Genomic DNA, 17,057 nt, shown 5'->3' with positions numbered 1-17,057 from the left:
TTCACACAATAAATGATTTTCAGTGGCATCAGATTTAAATTAACCATAGACAAAAATAAAACACCTGCTACCTTCACGTCACTGTGGCCGAGCTCCTCGTGGCGCGAGGATAAAAAATATATGCTTCACATTGACTGATTAAAAAAATACACCCCAGAACAGGGCGGGGTAAGTACCATTCATCCATAAATGATGCTCAAATGCATGTTCCCAAAAACAAACGTTTGCGACCGTGGAATCCCTGCTCGACGCTCCTGTCTCCAGTGTAGTTGTATTTTCTACCGGGGAATGTAATAACACAATTCATAAATCGAGATTTTTTTCTTTCTTTTTTTTTTTTTTTTTTAAAGTCTACAGAGACAAGAGAGACTGTTGCTTCGTAAAAACTAACATGCAACAGTTAGGCTTTTTTTGTTTTGTTTTGTTTTTTTAAGGCAACTGGATACACATGCCTAAAAAGCCCCTGGATTAAAAAAACAAACAAAAAAACCCCCAAACTATATAAAATAATGTGATATGCAACTTATAGCTGGATCAATGGAAATTTAGTCTTAAGGATAAATAGACAGTTGTTGTCTTAAACACAAGAGGCCGGACTGATTAATTGAAATTAGTTTGTTGTAAGATAATAAAAACAATAAATTAAAGATATACGTTGTTAAAAAGCTGATCAGTGGCAGTGCAAAGAAAAAGAAAAATGATATGTACTCTCTCTCTCTTTTTTTTTTTTTTTAAACAATCGCCACATTTTGTGTCTATGAAGGTAGCAGGATGTTCTCTCCACAATTATATACACTCCTGTGCGCCCAAGCCAGAAGAAACATAAGACATGTTACAGGCTAAAATATCAACCAGTTAGTTTAACTATGACCCATTTCTTTTGTTTTCCAGTATCTGTTTTTTTTTTTTTTTTTTTTTGTATTAACAGCAAAAATCACAGAAGGCGCAGAAAAGTTAAAAAACTAAACAAAAACAACAAACGAAACAAAAAAAAGAAAGAAAAATAAAAAAACCCAACCTAAATTTAAAACAGATCCAAGTCTACTGTCAAAATGAATGTTGAAATTTTAAAGGATGGTCTGTAAGTAGCGATCCTAACTAATCATGCGAGCTCGTTCTTGCCCTAGAGGAAGTGTAGAGCCGCTCGCCAACGAGGCGAGGCTGGCGCGCGGGATGTAAGCGAGCGTCTACGTGTGGCAGCTTTCAGAGTCTCTGCAGTGGTTATACGGTGTACGGGCGAGTGAATCTTACTCTTGGGATGTTTAGTGTTTAGGTAAATGTGCACCTCCTGTGGATGCTGCCGGGTGTTGCCAGTGTTCCACAGTGCATGGAGAGTGTGTGTGTGTGTGTGTGTGTGTGTGTGTGTGTGTGTGTGTGTGTGTGTGTGTGTGTGTGTGTGTGTGTGTGTGTTTGCATCCTGGGTTGGGATCTCCTCCCTCAGTAAGGTGTTACGTGGGCACAGCGGTTTCCAGGCTGCGGCGGCCCTGCCTCAATTTGCGCTTGTTGCTGTACATGGCCATCTCCTCCAGGGCGGAGGTGGCAGGCGGTGGGGTGGGAACCTCCCCCTCGGTGCTCGCAGTGGGCCCTAGGAAAACAAACAAACAAAGGACAGACGATGTCAGAAACGGATCTTCCTTTTGCTGGACAACATTAGCTGTGGAGAGCGGGACAGAAGGAATTCCTGCGCAGGGTTTGACGAGAGAGTATATGGATCCCCTAAACCTGCGAGAGACGACCCACATTCACAGCAACAGAACAAAAGTGGCGAAAAGCACTCAGAGTTTATACCAAAAAGCTTTACTTTCAGTAAAGTGACTTTAAATGCATTTTCATTCAAAAAGAATGTACTATGACCCGGTCATCCAGTCAGGAGGTGAATAATCACATAAGACAGAAAAGAGACTTGTTTGTATAAAACAGGCCATAACAGTGTGAGTATATATATATAGCCTGACAAGATGATATGACATCATTAAAGTTTTTGTTTTTTTATTATTACAAATTAAGAAGTGTTATAATCGGGAAACCACGTGTCCAAAAAGAAGGAGCGGTTTCATTACATGTTCATTGTCCAATTTTCCAGAGTGAGGTTACGAAAGAGCCTAAAACACACACATAGTGCCTCTGTAGTGACCTGCAGCAGCGTTAACACACATCCATGCAAGGTTTAGACTGTGGAGGCTAAAAGAATAAAAAAAAATAAAAAGTCTCCTCCAGTTTGATGTTAATCAACAGCTGCTTTCTATCTGGTGAGCAGCAGCCCATCGTCCTCTGACTCCGCCGCCACGCCACTCAGCGAAAAGGTTAGAGAGTAAACTAGCAAACATGACACACTCTCCTCACACGTAGCAACAAACACATGCACGCAGTATCCTACCAAGAGGAGCTGCCTATCCCAAGTAGTCACCTGAATCAAAGGGGATACAAGAGGATGAGGTGATGGAGTCACTCATTTTCTCGTTTCTTTCAGTTTGTGAAGTATTCTGGAATCACACGTACCTTGGCTGCCGGGGCCGTCGTGGCCGTCGTGGATGAACTGCAAGTCGTCAGCTGTATCGGGGGACTGGAAAGAAAGAGGAGGGTGTGAAGAAGGGAGCGGCGGCGGTGGGTTTAGTGACCCCGTACCCCCAGGGGAAGCCTTCACCGCGTCAAGAAACGTGCCAGTCGCTCACTGCAGCTTTAGCAGGCAGCGCTGAAGCTCCCAATCCGTCAGAGCCACAAGCCAGAGTGTGTCTACTCAACTACTACCCCCCCAGAAAAACACTGGCATGTTACAGGAAAAAAAAAAAAAAAGTGGGGTTTAGTCATCAGTTCCGGGGTTTGTTGTGTGGGGTCGGCACATCCAGGAAGAGACAGCAAACAGCACAGCACCAGAGTCACCAAGGGGAAAACAAAGCAGCATGTTACAGTGTTGACAATGTCACCAGATTAGATTTCAGTTCATGAGAGCTGCATAATCTACATGTTGATTAAGAAAACGACAAAGAGTTTGTTCAATGAGGTTTCTCACTGTGGGTGTATCGTTTCATATCGTCTTCAAGTTCTATATTCGTGTTCACATGTGAGGGTTAGCATTTACCAACATCTGGATCATTTTTGTCCATTAAGAATTTTCTTTCTTCTACAAATGCACTTATTTCAGTATAAATAATCTATGAGGCACATGAGAAACATTTGAAAAAAATCTTAAGATCATTTAAACTGAAGGCAGCAGCTGCTATATGATGAGCCAAAAGTTCACAGTTCAGTTTTTTTCTTTTTTCTATCTCTTGACTTAAAGATCTACCAGTAAGGAATCTGTTAGCAGCTCCTGGGAACCTCAGGAGAATGAACCCATCCACTGGTTTATACATATATCCTGTATTGTGTGTATGACCTCAAAGACAAGGTTGCATTTTGTCATTTCAGTTCCCTTTTGGAGTTTTTAATTGATTTGATGCCTGAATAAAGGCGAATGGTTTACACAAGTTGTCTCTAATATTGTAACTCCAATTTTCATGTGGTTCTGTTTTTGAATCAGTCAAGAGTCAAGACTTTCTAGAAAAGGTATGCCTATTACGCCTAATTACAATGGGAAAGATTTGCTTGCTGGCGCTTTGAGACGTGTGAATACAACAACACTTGATTCAGTCAAATACATTTGAACTGATCTGTTGTACAGATTCTGAGAAACAATGTGAACACATTTATAATGCAGATACAGTCAAATTACAAACCACCAGAGAAGGACTGAAACACACTGCTGCCACTGTGCGACGTTGGAAACCACCAAATATCCCACACACAGGAGAGCAGACTGGCATCGGCACAGACCACAGACAGCGTGACTCCAAAGATATAAGACCACTTCCAAAGAAGAAGCAGCGCTCACTGCAGCTCCGGCACTACTCCGGGACTTCCCTGCTTCCCCTTGTGTGCACCAATGAGAGCAGGGAACTCGGTGAGGAGGTGTTGATGTGACTCATGCGTGGAACGAGACAGCTGATGGACGTGAAAGTGAGAGTGGATGAGATGCAGTTTTTTTTTTTTGTTTGTCGATCTTTTTAAAATCCCCCGGAACCAATTGTTGTTAATGGGATTGTAAAGCCTGTCTGGATCTTGGTAGCCGTTCAGTGTTACTGTACGTATTGATTAGTCAGCTGAGAAGAGAGAGCAATGTCCAGATAAACTGTTGATCCTCTACATTTGTGAGACACAGGTGTTAGGCAGAGGGAGGATGGGAGGATGACTGACTGGGCGTGTTGTTACACGAAGAGTCTCTTTCCTAACTGTGCAAGTGAGAGTTAGTGAGCCACACCGCCGACCGTGCAGAGCGGGAAGTGCTGGTCGATTGCCGAGCGGCGACCTCGAGTGCAGTCAAACCGATGCCTCCTGATCAACACACACTACAGGGGAAAGCCAGGAGGGAGGGAGGGAGGAGGCCGGGGGCCCCCAGGAGCTCAGCATGCAGCCAATACCTGGATGTCGTATACGGGTTTGGAAGAAGGAATGGCAGCAAACTGTCGGTAGTCAAACTTCTTTGATGACAGGGACTAGAAGGATAGCAAACAGGGATGAGCAGATCGAGGGAGCGAGGAGAAGGACAGGACATAGAAAATGGAAGAGTGTGGGACGGTATAGGGGAGGATGGGGAAAGGGAAATAATGAGAGGAAAAGGAAATGGAGGAGGCAGAAAGTCTAATGGATGAAAGAGTTCAACAGCGAGGCCTGGCGTATGATGGAAGAACAACAGGTTCGCTCCGCTCTGACCGCACAATGAACAACATGCTTTATCCATGGTTTTTTTTTGACAATTTACCATTTTTCACCATTTCCATCCTGCAAACCAAGAACCCTCCTCAGTTCCTTGGTGAAATAAGGTGCCCAAAATCAATCTTCAAAGTCACCGTTACATCCTTCTTTAAGATGGTTGATCATTTTAACTCTGTAAGCCTTTTCTTTTTTTACCTTAATACACACAGACAGACTCACGGAGAAGTGGAGAAATTGTGCCAAATGAAGGAGGAGAAAAAGGTTGAGTGCTTACCAGCCTGCCTGGTGAGGTTACTCCTCGAGGACTGAGCTCTGTCAAACACACAAAGCATCATCGTACCATTAGACAAACAACAGGCAGCATTTGAATTATTTATTTTCTGCTGGAAATCTGGTTTGTTTAGCTTTTCGCTGACAGAGCTGGAAGTTTCCCTTTTCTAATGCTGCTGAGTCCAAGAGACTAATACTCAATGTGACTGATGCTGAATACAACTTGTGTGGTGGGAGCTCAGTGATCCAACACTGAGGATCAAAATGTTAAAGATTACTATGACCCCCAAACACATTCTACCTTTTAACCGGTAACATTTCCACTAACATACTACGATATGTTGCTGATTTTAAATGTTTATAAAACTTTTTAAAAACCCAACATTTGTGCTTCTTACCTTCCATGGGAGTGGGAGAGGGTGTCGGGGCTGGTGAGGGCGACTCCGTCAGCTGGTCTAGTGTCCCACGTTTCTTCCCATCCCGAGACTTGGCGATGACCATCTGAGCTTTCAGTGCGTCCTGCTCCAGAGACTTCATTCTAGAGGAGGAACACCAGCGATCAGAGCCGCATTCCCAACAGCTTTAAGACGGACCTCGTCTTGATGAACACGGCGAGACAAACACTCCACCGTGGGTGGGCGTCTGCCACACACACTACCAGTTTTGGGTGCTCCTTGTCCTGGTTTGCTGTGACAAAAAACTGCTTAATTTCATTGCACGTCAAAAGGGAGGCACTCCAGGAAAAGGACTACCTACTGCTAGTAGGTTTACCCTTTACTCACAGACAGATTGCAAATTTACTGCGGGTCATGTGTTAGTACAAAAATGAATAAAAAAAAAAAACTATCTCAGCAATGCATAAATAAAAGAGCAGCAGGGTGGGAGGGGGCAAGACAGAGAGAAGAAAGGCGAGAACCAGAGGAAGGAAGGAAGGAAGGAAGGAAGGAAGGAAGGAAGGAAGGAAGGAAGGAAGCTGGAGATGGAAACGGCAAAGACGTGCAGAAGCAAGACAGCACGAGAAAGGCCGTGGAAGCACTGTCAGAGTCGCTGCAAGTGCTTGCTTGGGCCTTTCCAAAACTCGGCCTCGAGCAGAAAAATACCCCAACACCAAAGCACCCCGGCACACCCCCCATGATGCCGTGCGTCCAGCCCTGGCGGCTGGGGCCGAGGAGCAGACCTGAGCTGGGAGGCAGCAGAGGAAGTGCAGGCGGCGGCGGTGGGGGGCTGGGGGGCCGCGGCCGAGCCCTGAGATGCCCTCACTCGGGCCTGGTAGAGCCTCTTAGCCAGGTCCTGCTCATACTGCCTAACATCCTCCTCCAGGCCATACGGCCTGTGGTGCCCCACACGGCCACAGAGTGAAAGAAAGGAAGAGGAGGAGGAATGAAAAGTACACCAGGATGCAGGAGGAAGATGGAAAGGAGGAAGAGAGGCACACAGACAGAAAAAGGGAGGAAAAAAAACAACCAAAGAATGGAAGGTAAAACATCGACACATTCAGGAAAGCCAGGAATAATAGATAGCATAAATAGGACAGTATTTGTGGACACGACAGTAGAGAGAGGGAGAGAGTGGCCACACAGGAAAGACTCTCCTATTAATCATGCTGCCCATCTCAGTCTGATATGTTTATGTTCAACTATAATCTTCAAATAAATCACTAAATTAAAAAATAGACGCTGAATCAACAGAAGTAACATTTTGAAAGCATCGCTACTGATCATGTGCAGATTCATATACTCATATATTTAGAACAGATTCATATATTTAGAACCAAAGTCATCAGAAATCACATAACCTTTTCTTTCCCCCCCAGTGAGTGGGAGGAAGGAAATATAATAATAACTGAATGGGGCTCAGTCCATCAATGCGTCGAGAAATGAAGCGACATTATTCTTTTCAAAATCAATCACCCAACATTTCCACTAGTGCTGTTTTGATAGAAAATATTGAACATTAAGCGTTTTCCTTCTTTATGTAGTACTGTTTTTTGCCACCCAAAATGTACGAAGGCGCAAATACCCCACCAAAAAAACCCCTCCATACAACCCATATAAAGTGGCCTTTGTGTGCATGACCTGTTTGTATTTACCGTGCTGCCCTCCACATGGCTCTCTTCTCAGCTTCCAGAGCTCGTTTCTCTGCAGGAGACAGGTCTTTGTCGGGGGCCACAGCCAGCTCGGGGCTCTGCATACGGAGCCTCTCCTGATGTCTGCGTTCTGCTTTGGCCGTGCGAATCGGAGCAGCCGACTCCCCGGGGTAAACCGGGATCAGTCTGAGGGGACGAAGCAAAACGATGAGCGATGTGACGAACAGCACGTAGAGCTTTACAGGTGTGAAGCTTTGTGCAGTGATTACCCCGTCATGGAGTTGGGCCTCTGCTCCAGTCTGAAGCTGTCCTCCAGGGAATTCCTCTCAGAGTCTCCTTTACCATCGACTGAGGACGGCCTATGCAACAAAAACAAAACAAAACACCAAGTTCTCAATTTGTTTTACGCACCCACCCAAAAAAAAAAAAAAGACTTTTTAGAAAAAAAATTATTCTTACCCCGAGCTGCCGCAGTAGCTAGGTGGTGTCACACTGTAGTTTGGGGGTGTGGAGCAGTGTTGAGATGGCGAGGACACTGGCTCCACCTTATACTCCACTCCATCCAGCAACACCTTACCGGTGGCCTTCATCTGAGCCACCTGCTTAGCCAAGTCCTCTTCGTCATCCTCCTCGTCTTCATCCAATAGGTACTCGCGCGCCCGCTGCTCAAACTTCTTCGCTGTTGAGAGAAAGCATCGGACGTATGGCAAGATTAGCTTGGTCGGATGCTGTGGTCAGCGACTGGAGACAAAGGGAACAAACCTTCTTCCTCTCTCATCTTCTTGAGGTCATCCTCTCCAACAAGGGACACTCGAGGTTTGGGCTTGTCCGGGGTCTGCTGCTTCACATCGATCTCAAAGTACTTCTGTCGGTCCCGAAACGATCGCTGCTCGGGGCTGTTCTTACCGCCAGGAGAAGGAGTCTGCACGAGGTCAAATAAAGCAAGGTTAGGAGGGGTTAAAGGTAAAGAACAGATTCGTGCTGCATTCTGAGCATTAGCAACCCATCACAACTGAAAATTCAAGTTTAAGAAGGATAGGACAAAGGCTGCCAGAGGAAAATAAAATCATAGTCATCAGCCTTTAAATTAGAACCCAACACCATGAAGCTGATTCCACATCGATTAACTTGACAGAAGCAATGTGGCCTCCCAGCGTCTGGGAGCCACCACCCCACCACCGATGAAGCCAAGCACACCTCGGCCCCGGCAGACAGCGGGACGGCTGCAGCTGTGGTGGGAGGCGTGGGGGAGGGTACCTGCATGTCCAGGGTGGGCCTGGAGTGGCGAGGCACTGCCGCCAGGCTCATATATTCCCGACGGTCAGGGGACAATAGAGGGAGCCGGGGGGAGAGCGGGCTGGTCTTCCCTGTCCCGGCTCCCTCCAGACCATCGGGGTCATCAAACACCTCGTTGACCAACTCAGGCTGAAAAGGCCACATGATTCATCACTACAGTGAAGTCTGGCACGCTTTGACTACCTACAGGCCCCAGTACAGGGACGCATTGAGATAAATCATTTTCTTTTAAAAGTTAGTGTGTCAAGTGGAAATGAGGAAACTATTTTCACTTGTTCTACTTCATCATGTAAGTTTCCACCACCTCACAACTTTACTTTCAGATAAGTAATTGTACATTCATGGGATTGTTATTCCATAAATGTGGCTCTCATACGTAATGTGCCAGAAGACAAAAAAACTTTCTGTGAGACGGATAGTCTCTTTAGACATTTGACAAGCTTGTGAAGAATTTATTTGAAGCAAAAAAAATAAAAATAAAAACTTTCAAAGGACATAAAACTCCCGCAAGTATACCATTTCAAGAAATGTACGTGATAAGTTTCCCTAAAGAAAAGATTATAAATCGCATTGTCATATTTGAAATCTGCTGTGGCTAATGATTTTTGTGTTTTGTGGTATCTATTAAAGGAACATAATCAGGCTATCAATGGTATAAGAATTATTGCCAAGTAGCACTGAGAATAGAAACACATTTACTTTTGTGAAATATTTAAGATAGATAAGTTTGGACATGTGAAAACACGTGGATAATATAAACAACTTTTATCTTTAAGTTGCATCCCCCCCAATCCTTTTGTCAACTCGTTTCATGATGTCTTTACATGTTCAAAATAAATAAATGAAAATCGAGTCATATCGGGACAAACATTATGAAATGAATTTCTGAAAGTTCACATGAAAATGTTTGAGAATCCTTAAAATCGAGAAGCGCTTCATACTCTGGTCAACGCGTTATGACAGACGGCTGTACCTGAAATGAAATGTGATGTATTCAGGTCGATATGTTTGCTTACCTCTGGAGACGGTTGTTTTGGGTAGAAATTGTTCTTGACACCGTACAGGTCCTGCCAGCACAACGGGACACGAGTGTTAAAGATGCGACAGACATCGGGGCACAGAAGAAAAACACTGAGCAGGCAGACTGATGAGCAGCCAGGACACGGATTACAAAGAAAGAGGGACTGAGTATTAGTACACGATCCACACACGGATGGCTTATTGAATGAATCAAGAGACGACACCAGCATGACAGATGATGGCGGCGGAGTACGAAAACCAACGATGAACGCATTCCACACGTCACAGCACGTCACAGGACCCTCCCTCCCCCCGACAAGGCGTGGGCTTCGCGCCGGTCAGGGGGAGGAGGTTTAGGGGACGAGGGGGCAGGACGACACCAACCAGTCAGCACAGCATGCTTTTTGGTGTTGTTTGTGACCCGGTGGAGCCCGGGCAACGCGGCCTACCTGCGGCGGCTCCAGCACGGCCAGTGAGCGAGGCACGGCGGCAAACGCCTTGTATGCCTGCTTGACATTCATGGGGAATTCGTCGGGCGAAGTGGGGGAGGGGGCGCGAGGCTGCAGCGAGGGGCGGGGAAGGTGAGGGAAGGGGTAATGAAGAAGGGTTCATATGGTAAAAGAGGGCGGAGGAAGGAGGAGAGGAAGAGGAGGGGAGGACAGACAGAGACAGACAGAGACATGGGGGAGAGGGGAGACTATGAACAAAACCAGCAAAGTTGAAGAACACTGAGGAGGAGATCAAGTGAGCAGCATGGCAGCTGGTTTCAAGTGAGAGAAAGGAGGGAAGTATGCCAAGACAGACAAGTAGGGCTTGGAACGGTAAAGCTGAAGCAGATTATTCTGCATGAGCACCTTTGTGAAACAATCTTTTTAAATTCCTGATTGATCTAATGACGCTAACAGACAGAAGAATGGATGAGTATGTCAGGAGCTTGGATGGTTGTGTGGTTCAGATGCTGACGGCCTCCAGGTGTGCCTGGGGGGGGGTCACAGAGAGACTAAAGTTCATCCTGTCTTTGGTTCGAGCTTCTTTGGAAAAAAAAGTTGAGATTATTGTGTGCCATATTTATGTGGAGCTGCTGTGAGACGGAACCGCACTGTGCAGTAACTGTCTGCAGCTCGGAGCTGAAGGTGGAGAGCGAGCAGCCCTACGTGGTGGTGAGGGGTCTTACAGAGGTCTGGGAGTTGAAGGGGGAGGGGCCATGCTGAAAGGGGTTGGGGCTGCGGCCTTCAGGCGTGCCGGGGGACGTGCTCGGCCGCACACGGCCGACAGGTTGGATGGCACCAGGTCGTGTCTGGAAGGACAGGAAAACATTTAGGAAAAGAAAAAACCTCAAGAGCAGCCAAAGTTGAAGGTGAATGAGAACTGAATATGAATGGAGTCAGTGGTTGAAGCGAACTTGAAGCCACCCGACATGGATAAAGAACTTTGCTAACTAACCAGTGATCACAAAGTTTAATTAGAATAATTTGAGATACAGTTTCATGGCCAAGGTCATTATTTGGATTAAACGCCATTAACAATCTAAACAATGATATTATCAACCACTTTATTGATCAGAGAGGAAATGGGGTAGATATAATCCCTTGACATTGAATTGAAAGTATGCTTGGCACAAAAGTGACGTCAATGACCTTGACCTGCCACCAGACCTCAATCTGATTCCTCTTGAGGCTGAACTTTAAACACATTTTTTTGTTTTGTTTCAGAGATATCGCTTTCACATGATAGAGGGAAAACCTGTTAACACGGGTGACCGACAGCAGCTGCTGAGCAGAAACCGGCATGAATAAAACGTGTGTGAATAAATTCTGTGATCTATAGTTAAAACAGCACAATGTGCCAGTACTCCTCTACTATAAAACATCTGAACAGGTGAATGTTTCTGGGCTGCACAGACACTCACTGATGATGAGCTGTTGTCCTTGGCAGTGGGGGTGGAGCTGTAATGAATGTTGGCCTGCAAAGGAAATTCAAATAAATCGATGACAGTGATAACAAAATGCATCTTCAGCAACCTTCTACGTGAAATGCAACCATCAGTCACCACACTTTAACCACTGGAGCTTTTTTTGGATGTTGCCGCATCACATGAACACTAGCAGGGTTCACCTTCAGCTAATCTGGTCACCATCATGTAGATGTTTTATTACTCTCGGCTACATGAAAGTGAAGACGTGCCGACGATCAGTCGCTTTGGTCGAGACAGAAAAAACAAGTTTGTCTTTTGTTTTCATCTTCATTTTCAAAATGAAGCCACAGCAGACCAGTAGATAAATGTAGGACAGTCAATCTGCTTCTCCACTGAATGCACATTCAGTCGGCACGAGGCAAAGCGTCAGTACTCAGCTGGCTGCAGAGAAGCAGTCGCATGCTTTTCAGAGCGGCAACTCAACTAGTTCTAGTGTTTATTACCGGGTAGAGAGCTCAAAGCAGCATATGCTTCAATAAATTAAAAATAAATCCAGGCCAGAGCAGAGAGGGCCACGAGCCCCACTTACGAAACGAGTCTCCCTGCCTGAACCCAGAGAGCTGTTGGAAGAGTGGTGGCTGGGCTAAGGGTGGGAGGAGAGGTCAAGAGGGTCAATTACCGCCCCTACAGAGCGAGAGGTGATTCATGGAAAAGGAGAACATAAAGTAAAAGATGGAGCGACAACAGGTGATGGACATTGGAGGGGCGCTCACCGGCTGGATGGTGGGAGAGTAAGGTGCTTCCCTGATCGGGCTGTCCGTTCTGGGGAAATCAGAGGAAGGCGCCTGGAAAAACAAAAGTCTGCTCTTAGTTTTACTGCAAAGAAAACAAACTACAGAGGTTAGTGAGTGGCTTTATCACCCAGTAACGTCAACGAACAATAAGCTCCTGCTGGCAAACATGCTGTTTTCTGTGCTTCCCGCAGGTTATGTTCCTCAGTGACCTCTGAACCTGCTCACAACTGTTGGGTCAGACATTCCAGTCAATCCTGACTCTGCAATGACGAGGTGCCGCAAGCTCTGAGCTCACAGTGAAAACATGCAGCAGCTCAGCTTGGGTTGAAACACATAACTCAGCTAAATGTCGGCTCAAAGAACACATCTTTCCCCACAAACTCTCTCTCTGTTTTCTTTTTTTAAAACCACAACCAGGGTCTGATTCCTCCGGGGCTCATGCATCCAACTGATTCTTTATGGTCTTTTATGTTGCATGTGCACACACAGTAGATCATAGTTTGCTTCTTCACCCCTGTTTCAGTACAATGCTTCTAAGGACTTCAAAGCAGAAGCAGCGTGGGTTGTAACAGGTGTCACAAAATACTTCTTGCAGGAGCCCTTCATCACCGTGTGTAGCAGGGAGATTCCTGACATTCTTTGACTTTCATACACTTTGTGAACTCCCAGTTTGTTAGTTTGTTGTTGTTGTTTTTCCCCAACTAAGAAAGATAAATGTTATGGTATGTGATTTAGAAAAAAAATAAAAAATCACATTAACTTAACGTTGGAAACTGAGACCCATTTCAAACGACACTCGTGAACCAAACACAGCATGCTTCTTCTTCTTTCTCCTCCACACCACACGCAGGCAGGCAGGCAGGCGGGCAGGCGTCTTGCCTTGCTGAACAACCACGGCTGCAGTTGGCCTTGCCTGCCGTAGCCCACCGGAGGCCCCGACAGACCCTTCCCTTTGCGATTAGCCAGCAAGAAAGGGTTCTCGCTGAAGCAGATGGGCTGAGAATCCACGAGGTTCTCCTCCTCTTCCTCAGGCAGAAACGCTGATGTTGAACTGATGGTGGTTGAGGAACCAGCGCTCTCAGTGGTAGAGGTTCCGTTAGGGGAAAATTGGGATCCATGGAGATAATCGAGCTCTGTATTAAGACTGATTGGGGACTCGGGATCCGTGTGGTATAGGGGGGCCGTGGGCTGAGTCAACCCAATGCCCAGGGGCTCTAAAGGGGATCCGTACTGGGCCTGCAGGGGGGGCTCCATCAGAGTAACACAGGGCTGAACAGGAGCAGAGGAAAGAGGGAGGACACATACAGTGAAGAGACGGAAAAAATAGAAAAAGTAAACTTCACTAAATAGACTTGTGTTAGCATCTAAGGTTAAATACTCTTACTATGCATAAAGATGTGTTCAAAGCTTATGCGGAAAGTGTGTAAACTGTAGTTTTTAAGTTTGATTTTTAGTCTGAGGTGAATCGCTTTAATTTAGATGTCGACTTTGTTTCACTAATGCATTTGTTCTTTGGTTTTTGAGGGTGAAATGTTGTCTTAACGGTCCGCTAACTCCAGATCCTTTCTTGATTATGCTCTGGAATCTAAAATTTCTAAACTTTGTCTTTACGTCCGGAAAAACACACCAGACAATGCTGTGCAGAAAGGTTGCACCTTCAGCTATGATTTTCAAATAAATAAATCAAAACAACAAATAAACACAGATAAGAGTGAAAAATGCAACCAATGCTTACATTTCACCAACAGAAACACCTGACTCTTTGCTTTAAATTCAATCTAAATCATCAACGAAGTCAACTTTGTGTTGATTGTATAATATTGTATACAATCTAGGCCATACCAAATGAATAAAATAAATTCTAACGGTGAACAGATTTATGAAGGGAGATATGTTTTGTGTCATTAGGGTTCAGCGAAGTTGGCACAATCTTTGGGAGGTAAAAGAATTTAGTGTCTAAGAGGAGATAAGAGGGGAAATTCCTGTGTGCTTCTGTAAATAGATGCTGACACTGAAGCCTAGTGAAGCTAAAAAGAGTCCCTTGCATCACTAAATCTTTCCCGGGAGCCTTTAAGATAACTTTCCCGGTGCTCATCATTCAAGACCTGACTGGTTCCAGCGGACCCATCACTGCAGTCCGGCCTCTCGGTTTCTGCTTTAAATAAACTGCTTATCAGAGCTGCGAGACTCTCGGGCTCCAACACACCTCCAGCTCCAGCTGTGCCTCGCAGAAATTAGAGCAGCTGATGTCACTGCAGCAGGAAATATGAAGAATTTCATGAATGACACTAATGTGTGAACCTTAGACAGAGCACACTTTTAGATACCTGGAAAGACTTAAATAATCTTAAAAAAATTTAAATACAAAAATAAATCTACAGGTCAACTCAGAATTCCAACAATGTCAACCTTAATCTGATGTGACCTTGACATATTTAGTCATAATGAGAGCAGCCGCTGTGAGAATGCAGCGAGGACTCAGACTATAAGGGTCTGCGGTGGGATGAGGGTCAGCGGGCTGGAATGTGTGAGTGAGTGCCCTTTACACTGCGAGGGGACAGCTGGAGTTTCTGCGTGTCGGGGACGAGAGACGGGTCCGCTGTCGACATGTCGACTCACTGAGCTGTCCGCAGTGTTGGGAAGCGAGGCACGTCAAAGAAACTGGGAAGTCCGAAGCCTCGCTCACTCAAGTTAACTTGCTAAACAAGAAGCATGAGAGGAGCATGAGAGGAGCAGCCTCCAAGAAGATCTTAACACTGTTGTTCTATGAACTGTTAATCATTTCTAATAAAAACCCATGAGACTCGTATCTGCAGACTAGTCAGAGCACTAGTTAGATGAAGTCGTTTTGCACCAATAATTTCTTAACATTTACTTCATTACATTACATTTAAAAGTAACTTGTGTAACACAACACTGCATGCAATCAAACAAGTATGATAAAATGTATTTTGTGCAATATTAAACCTGATTTTGTATTTCAGAGGTATTTATTCCAACCAACAGCTGAAAAGTTTCTGAAATGGTTAATTGCTATTTTTTTTCTATTTGCATACTTTTCTATATGATAATTTCCCATGTGAATCAGGATCCTATGAGTAATTACAGTCTTGTCTCATCTCAAACAAATTAACTGTTTTCCAAGATGCATTTCTTTTCATTTCAAATCTTTTAAACTACCCGAGAACCTAAGATGTACTGAGCATTCCCTCACACTTTATATTAAAATGTTTCATTTTATATACCCTTCATTTTTACAAACTCCTTTTTTTTTGGCTGTTTGGAGCTGAGAGAAGATGACCATGTGTATGTAAACTAAAATACAAAGCACTTGAAACTTCCAAGGTGGAACAGGAGCTAAAGTTTTGATCAAAATCTACAGAAATGGAAAGAAAAGACTAAAAAACAGCAACACAAGCGGAGACAAATGACAGAAAAAGAACAACAGAAGGACGAAGCTGAAGCCCGTTGTAGGTTGCTATACTCACTGCCGGATGGTAACAAGTCAGCGCTGAGCGTCAACTCAGACGTACTCCACTGAGGACTTTGGGAAGTCAAACTGAAACACTTGTCCGTTCCTCTTGGACAAGTCCGTCCCTCTCAGACACACCCTCCCATCCCATTCAGAGCCAGATGCAGGTTTAAAATATCACAGAGGAGAGGCCGGGAATCGTGGGCAGCTGTCCCCTTCCCCCACCTCACTTCCCCCACACTTGGTTGTCCTCCTGTTTCCTTTCATTTCCAACAATCCTTCGTCAGCCTTTCTTCTGTACTTGAGCTTAATCTTCACACGGGATCTTCGTGGGATTTTCATTTAATCCAACTAGTATCTTGGTACATCTGCTCCTTGATTAGCCACAATCACTTGATGCTGTACAGTTTTGGCCTTGGAAATGCCACCAGCACTGGTAACTCAGGGGTTATCCTCATAAAAAGGAACTTAAGTGCTCCTGAAGGGGCAAATGGTCGTCTCAGGGTCAGTTTCTAACAAGAGGTCTATTCTCGGCGCTGAGGGCCACACACAGAATGCCAAATGTTTACAAGCACAGAGGAGTGAAATACTGTTCCTTGAATGGGGAATAATTACGTCATTCATTCATTCATAGCCTGTACATCTTCTCCTTCAGCCTGATGATGGAAGAACAAAGAGTGAAACTCACCCTGTTCACCTTCTGCAGACTGGTGGTGGGCAGCGCGGCCAGCGTCTTGTAGTCAAGCTTAAGAGGTCCAGTGCCGATGTTCTGATGGGAAACAAATAGACACCGATGTTAAACTGCATGAGGCCGGCCAAGCTGCTTGTAACTAGTTTACAGTATTGACTTGCGTCTGTTTTTCACAGAACTACGTATCTTTCAACCTCAGGGAAGATTTTCCTCTTGTTGACGTTTCATAAGCTGGGTCAAACATTATGCAGGTGCAACTGGGCAGTAATTGTTAGGCATGAAATAGAAACATCTTGTACAACTCCAGCTCAGAAGCATTATTCAATGTTGATTAAATATTCAAGGATCAGAATACTTTTGAAGGGTTGGACTTTCAAGACTGGAAAGTTAGATGTGTGATGAAAGCATTGAAGATGAAGAGAGTGAACGTTAGGACAGCTTATTAGTTATCAATAAATGGGGAGAGTTTAGGAGGACTGTTCGATATGGTTTCACCCCCCCCCCCCCCCCCCCAACAGGATCACTGGATTGAGAACATTTAATATGGAATTAAGTTAAACTAGAATCTTCATTTTGGAAGTTTCTTTATTGCAAACACAGTATCTTGACTATCCTGCAGGCATTGTCCACATACAGGTATATTTACCCGGACACACCCCGCTGAATATCTTTGTTTCAACTTTTATATCAACTAGAAACCTGCCTGGGTGCCAGGAGACTGCCAAAGTAAACGTAAACGTGCCAAATAAGATGAGGAGGAA

General features: G+C 44.9%; 1 protein-coding gene across 19 annotated transcripts in view; it reads right to left on the bottom strand.

The window, feature by feature from the left end:
* Window positions 1–306: 306 nt before the first annotated feature.
* scrib (scribble planar cell polarity protein) overlaps window positions 307–17,057 on the bottom strand; it is a 69,607-nt gene continuing 52,856 nt past the window's right edge. For 3 of the 19 annotated variants that reach the window (XM_080489264.1, XM_080489276.1, XM_080489278.1), the window contains 17 exons: window positions 16,294–16,374; window positions 12,113–12,184; window positions 11,929–11,982; window positions 11,334–11,387; window positions 10,599–10,721; window positions 9,874–9,984; window positions 9,421–9,471; window positions 8,366–8,533; window positions 7,871–8,030; window positions 7,568–7,787; window positions 7,378–7,467; window positions 7,112–7,294; window positions 5,421–5,560; window positions 5,027–5,064; window positions 4,458–4,532; window positions 2,500–2,563; window positions 307–1,585 (listed from right to left, as the gene is read on the bottom strand). In XM_080489264.1, coding sequence (XP_080345390.1) covers window positions 1,449–1,585; window positions 2,500–2,563; window positions 4,458–4,532; window positions 5,027–5,064; window positions 5,421–5,560; window positions 7,112–7,294; window positions 7,378–7,467; window positions 7,568–7,787; window positions 7,871–8,030; window positions 8,366–8,533; window positions 9,421–9,471; window positions 9,874–9,984; window positions 10,599–10,721; window positions 11,334–11,387; window positions 11,929–11,982; window positions 12,113–12,184; window positions 16,294–16,374 — 1,821 coding nt within the window. In that variant the 3' untranslated portion in view covers window positions 307–1,448. Of the gene's footprint in view, window positions 1,586–2,377; window positions 2,408–2,499; window positions 2,564–4,457; window positions 4,533–5,026; window positions 5,065–5,420; window positions 5,561–7,111; window positions 7,295–7,377; window positions 7,468–7,567; window positions 7,788–7,870; window positions 8,031–8,365; window positions 8,534–9,420; window positions 9,472–9,873; window positions 9,985–10,598; window positions 10,722–11,333; window positions 11,388–11,928; window positions 11,983–12,112; window positions 12,185–16,293; window positions 16,375–17,057 lie in introns of all 19 variants that reach the window. The other 16 variants (XM_080489269.1, XM_080489270.1, XM_080489272.1 and 13 more) reach the window with 14 other exon arrangements.

This window comes from Lipophrys pholis, assembly GCF_963383615.2.
Source record: "Lipophrys pholis genome assembly, chromosome: 20".
Classification (NCBI taxonomy): domain Eukaryota; kingdom Metazoa; phylum Chordata; class Actinopteri; order Blenniiformes; family Blenniidae; genus Lipophrys; species Lipophrys pholis.
This window is presented reverse-complemented; position numbering and strand designations above follow the sequence as displayed.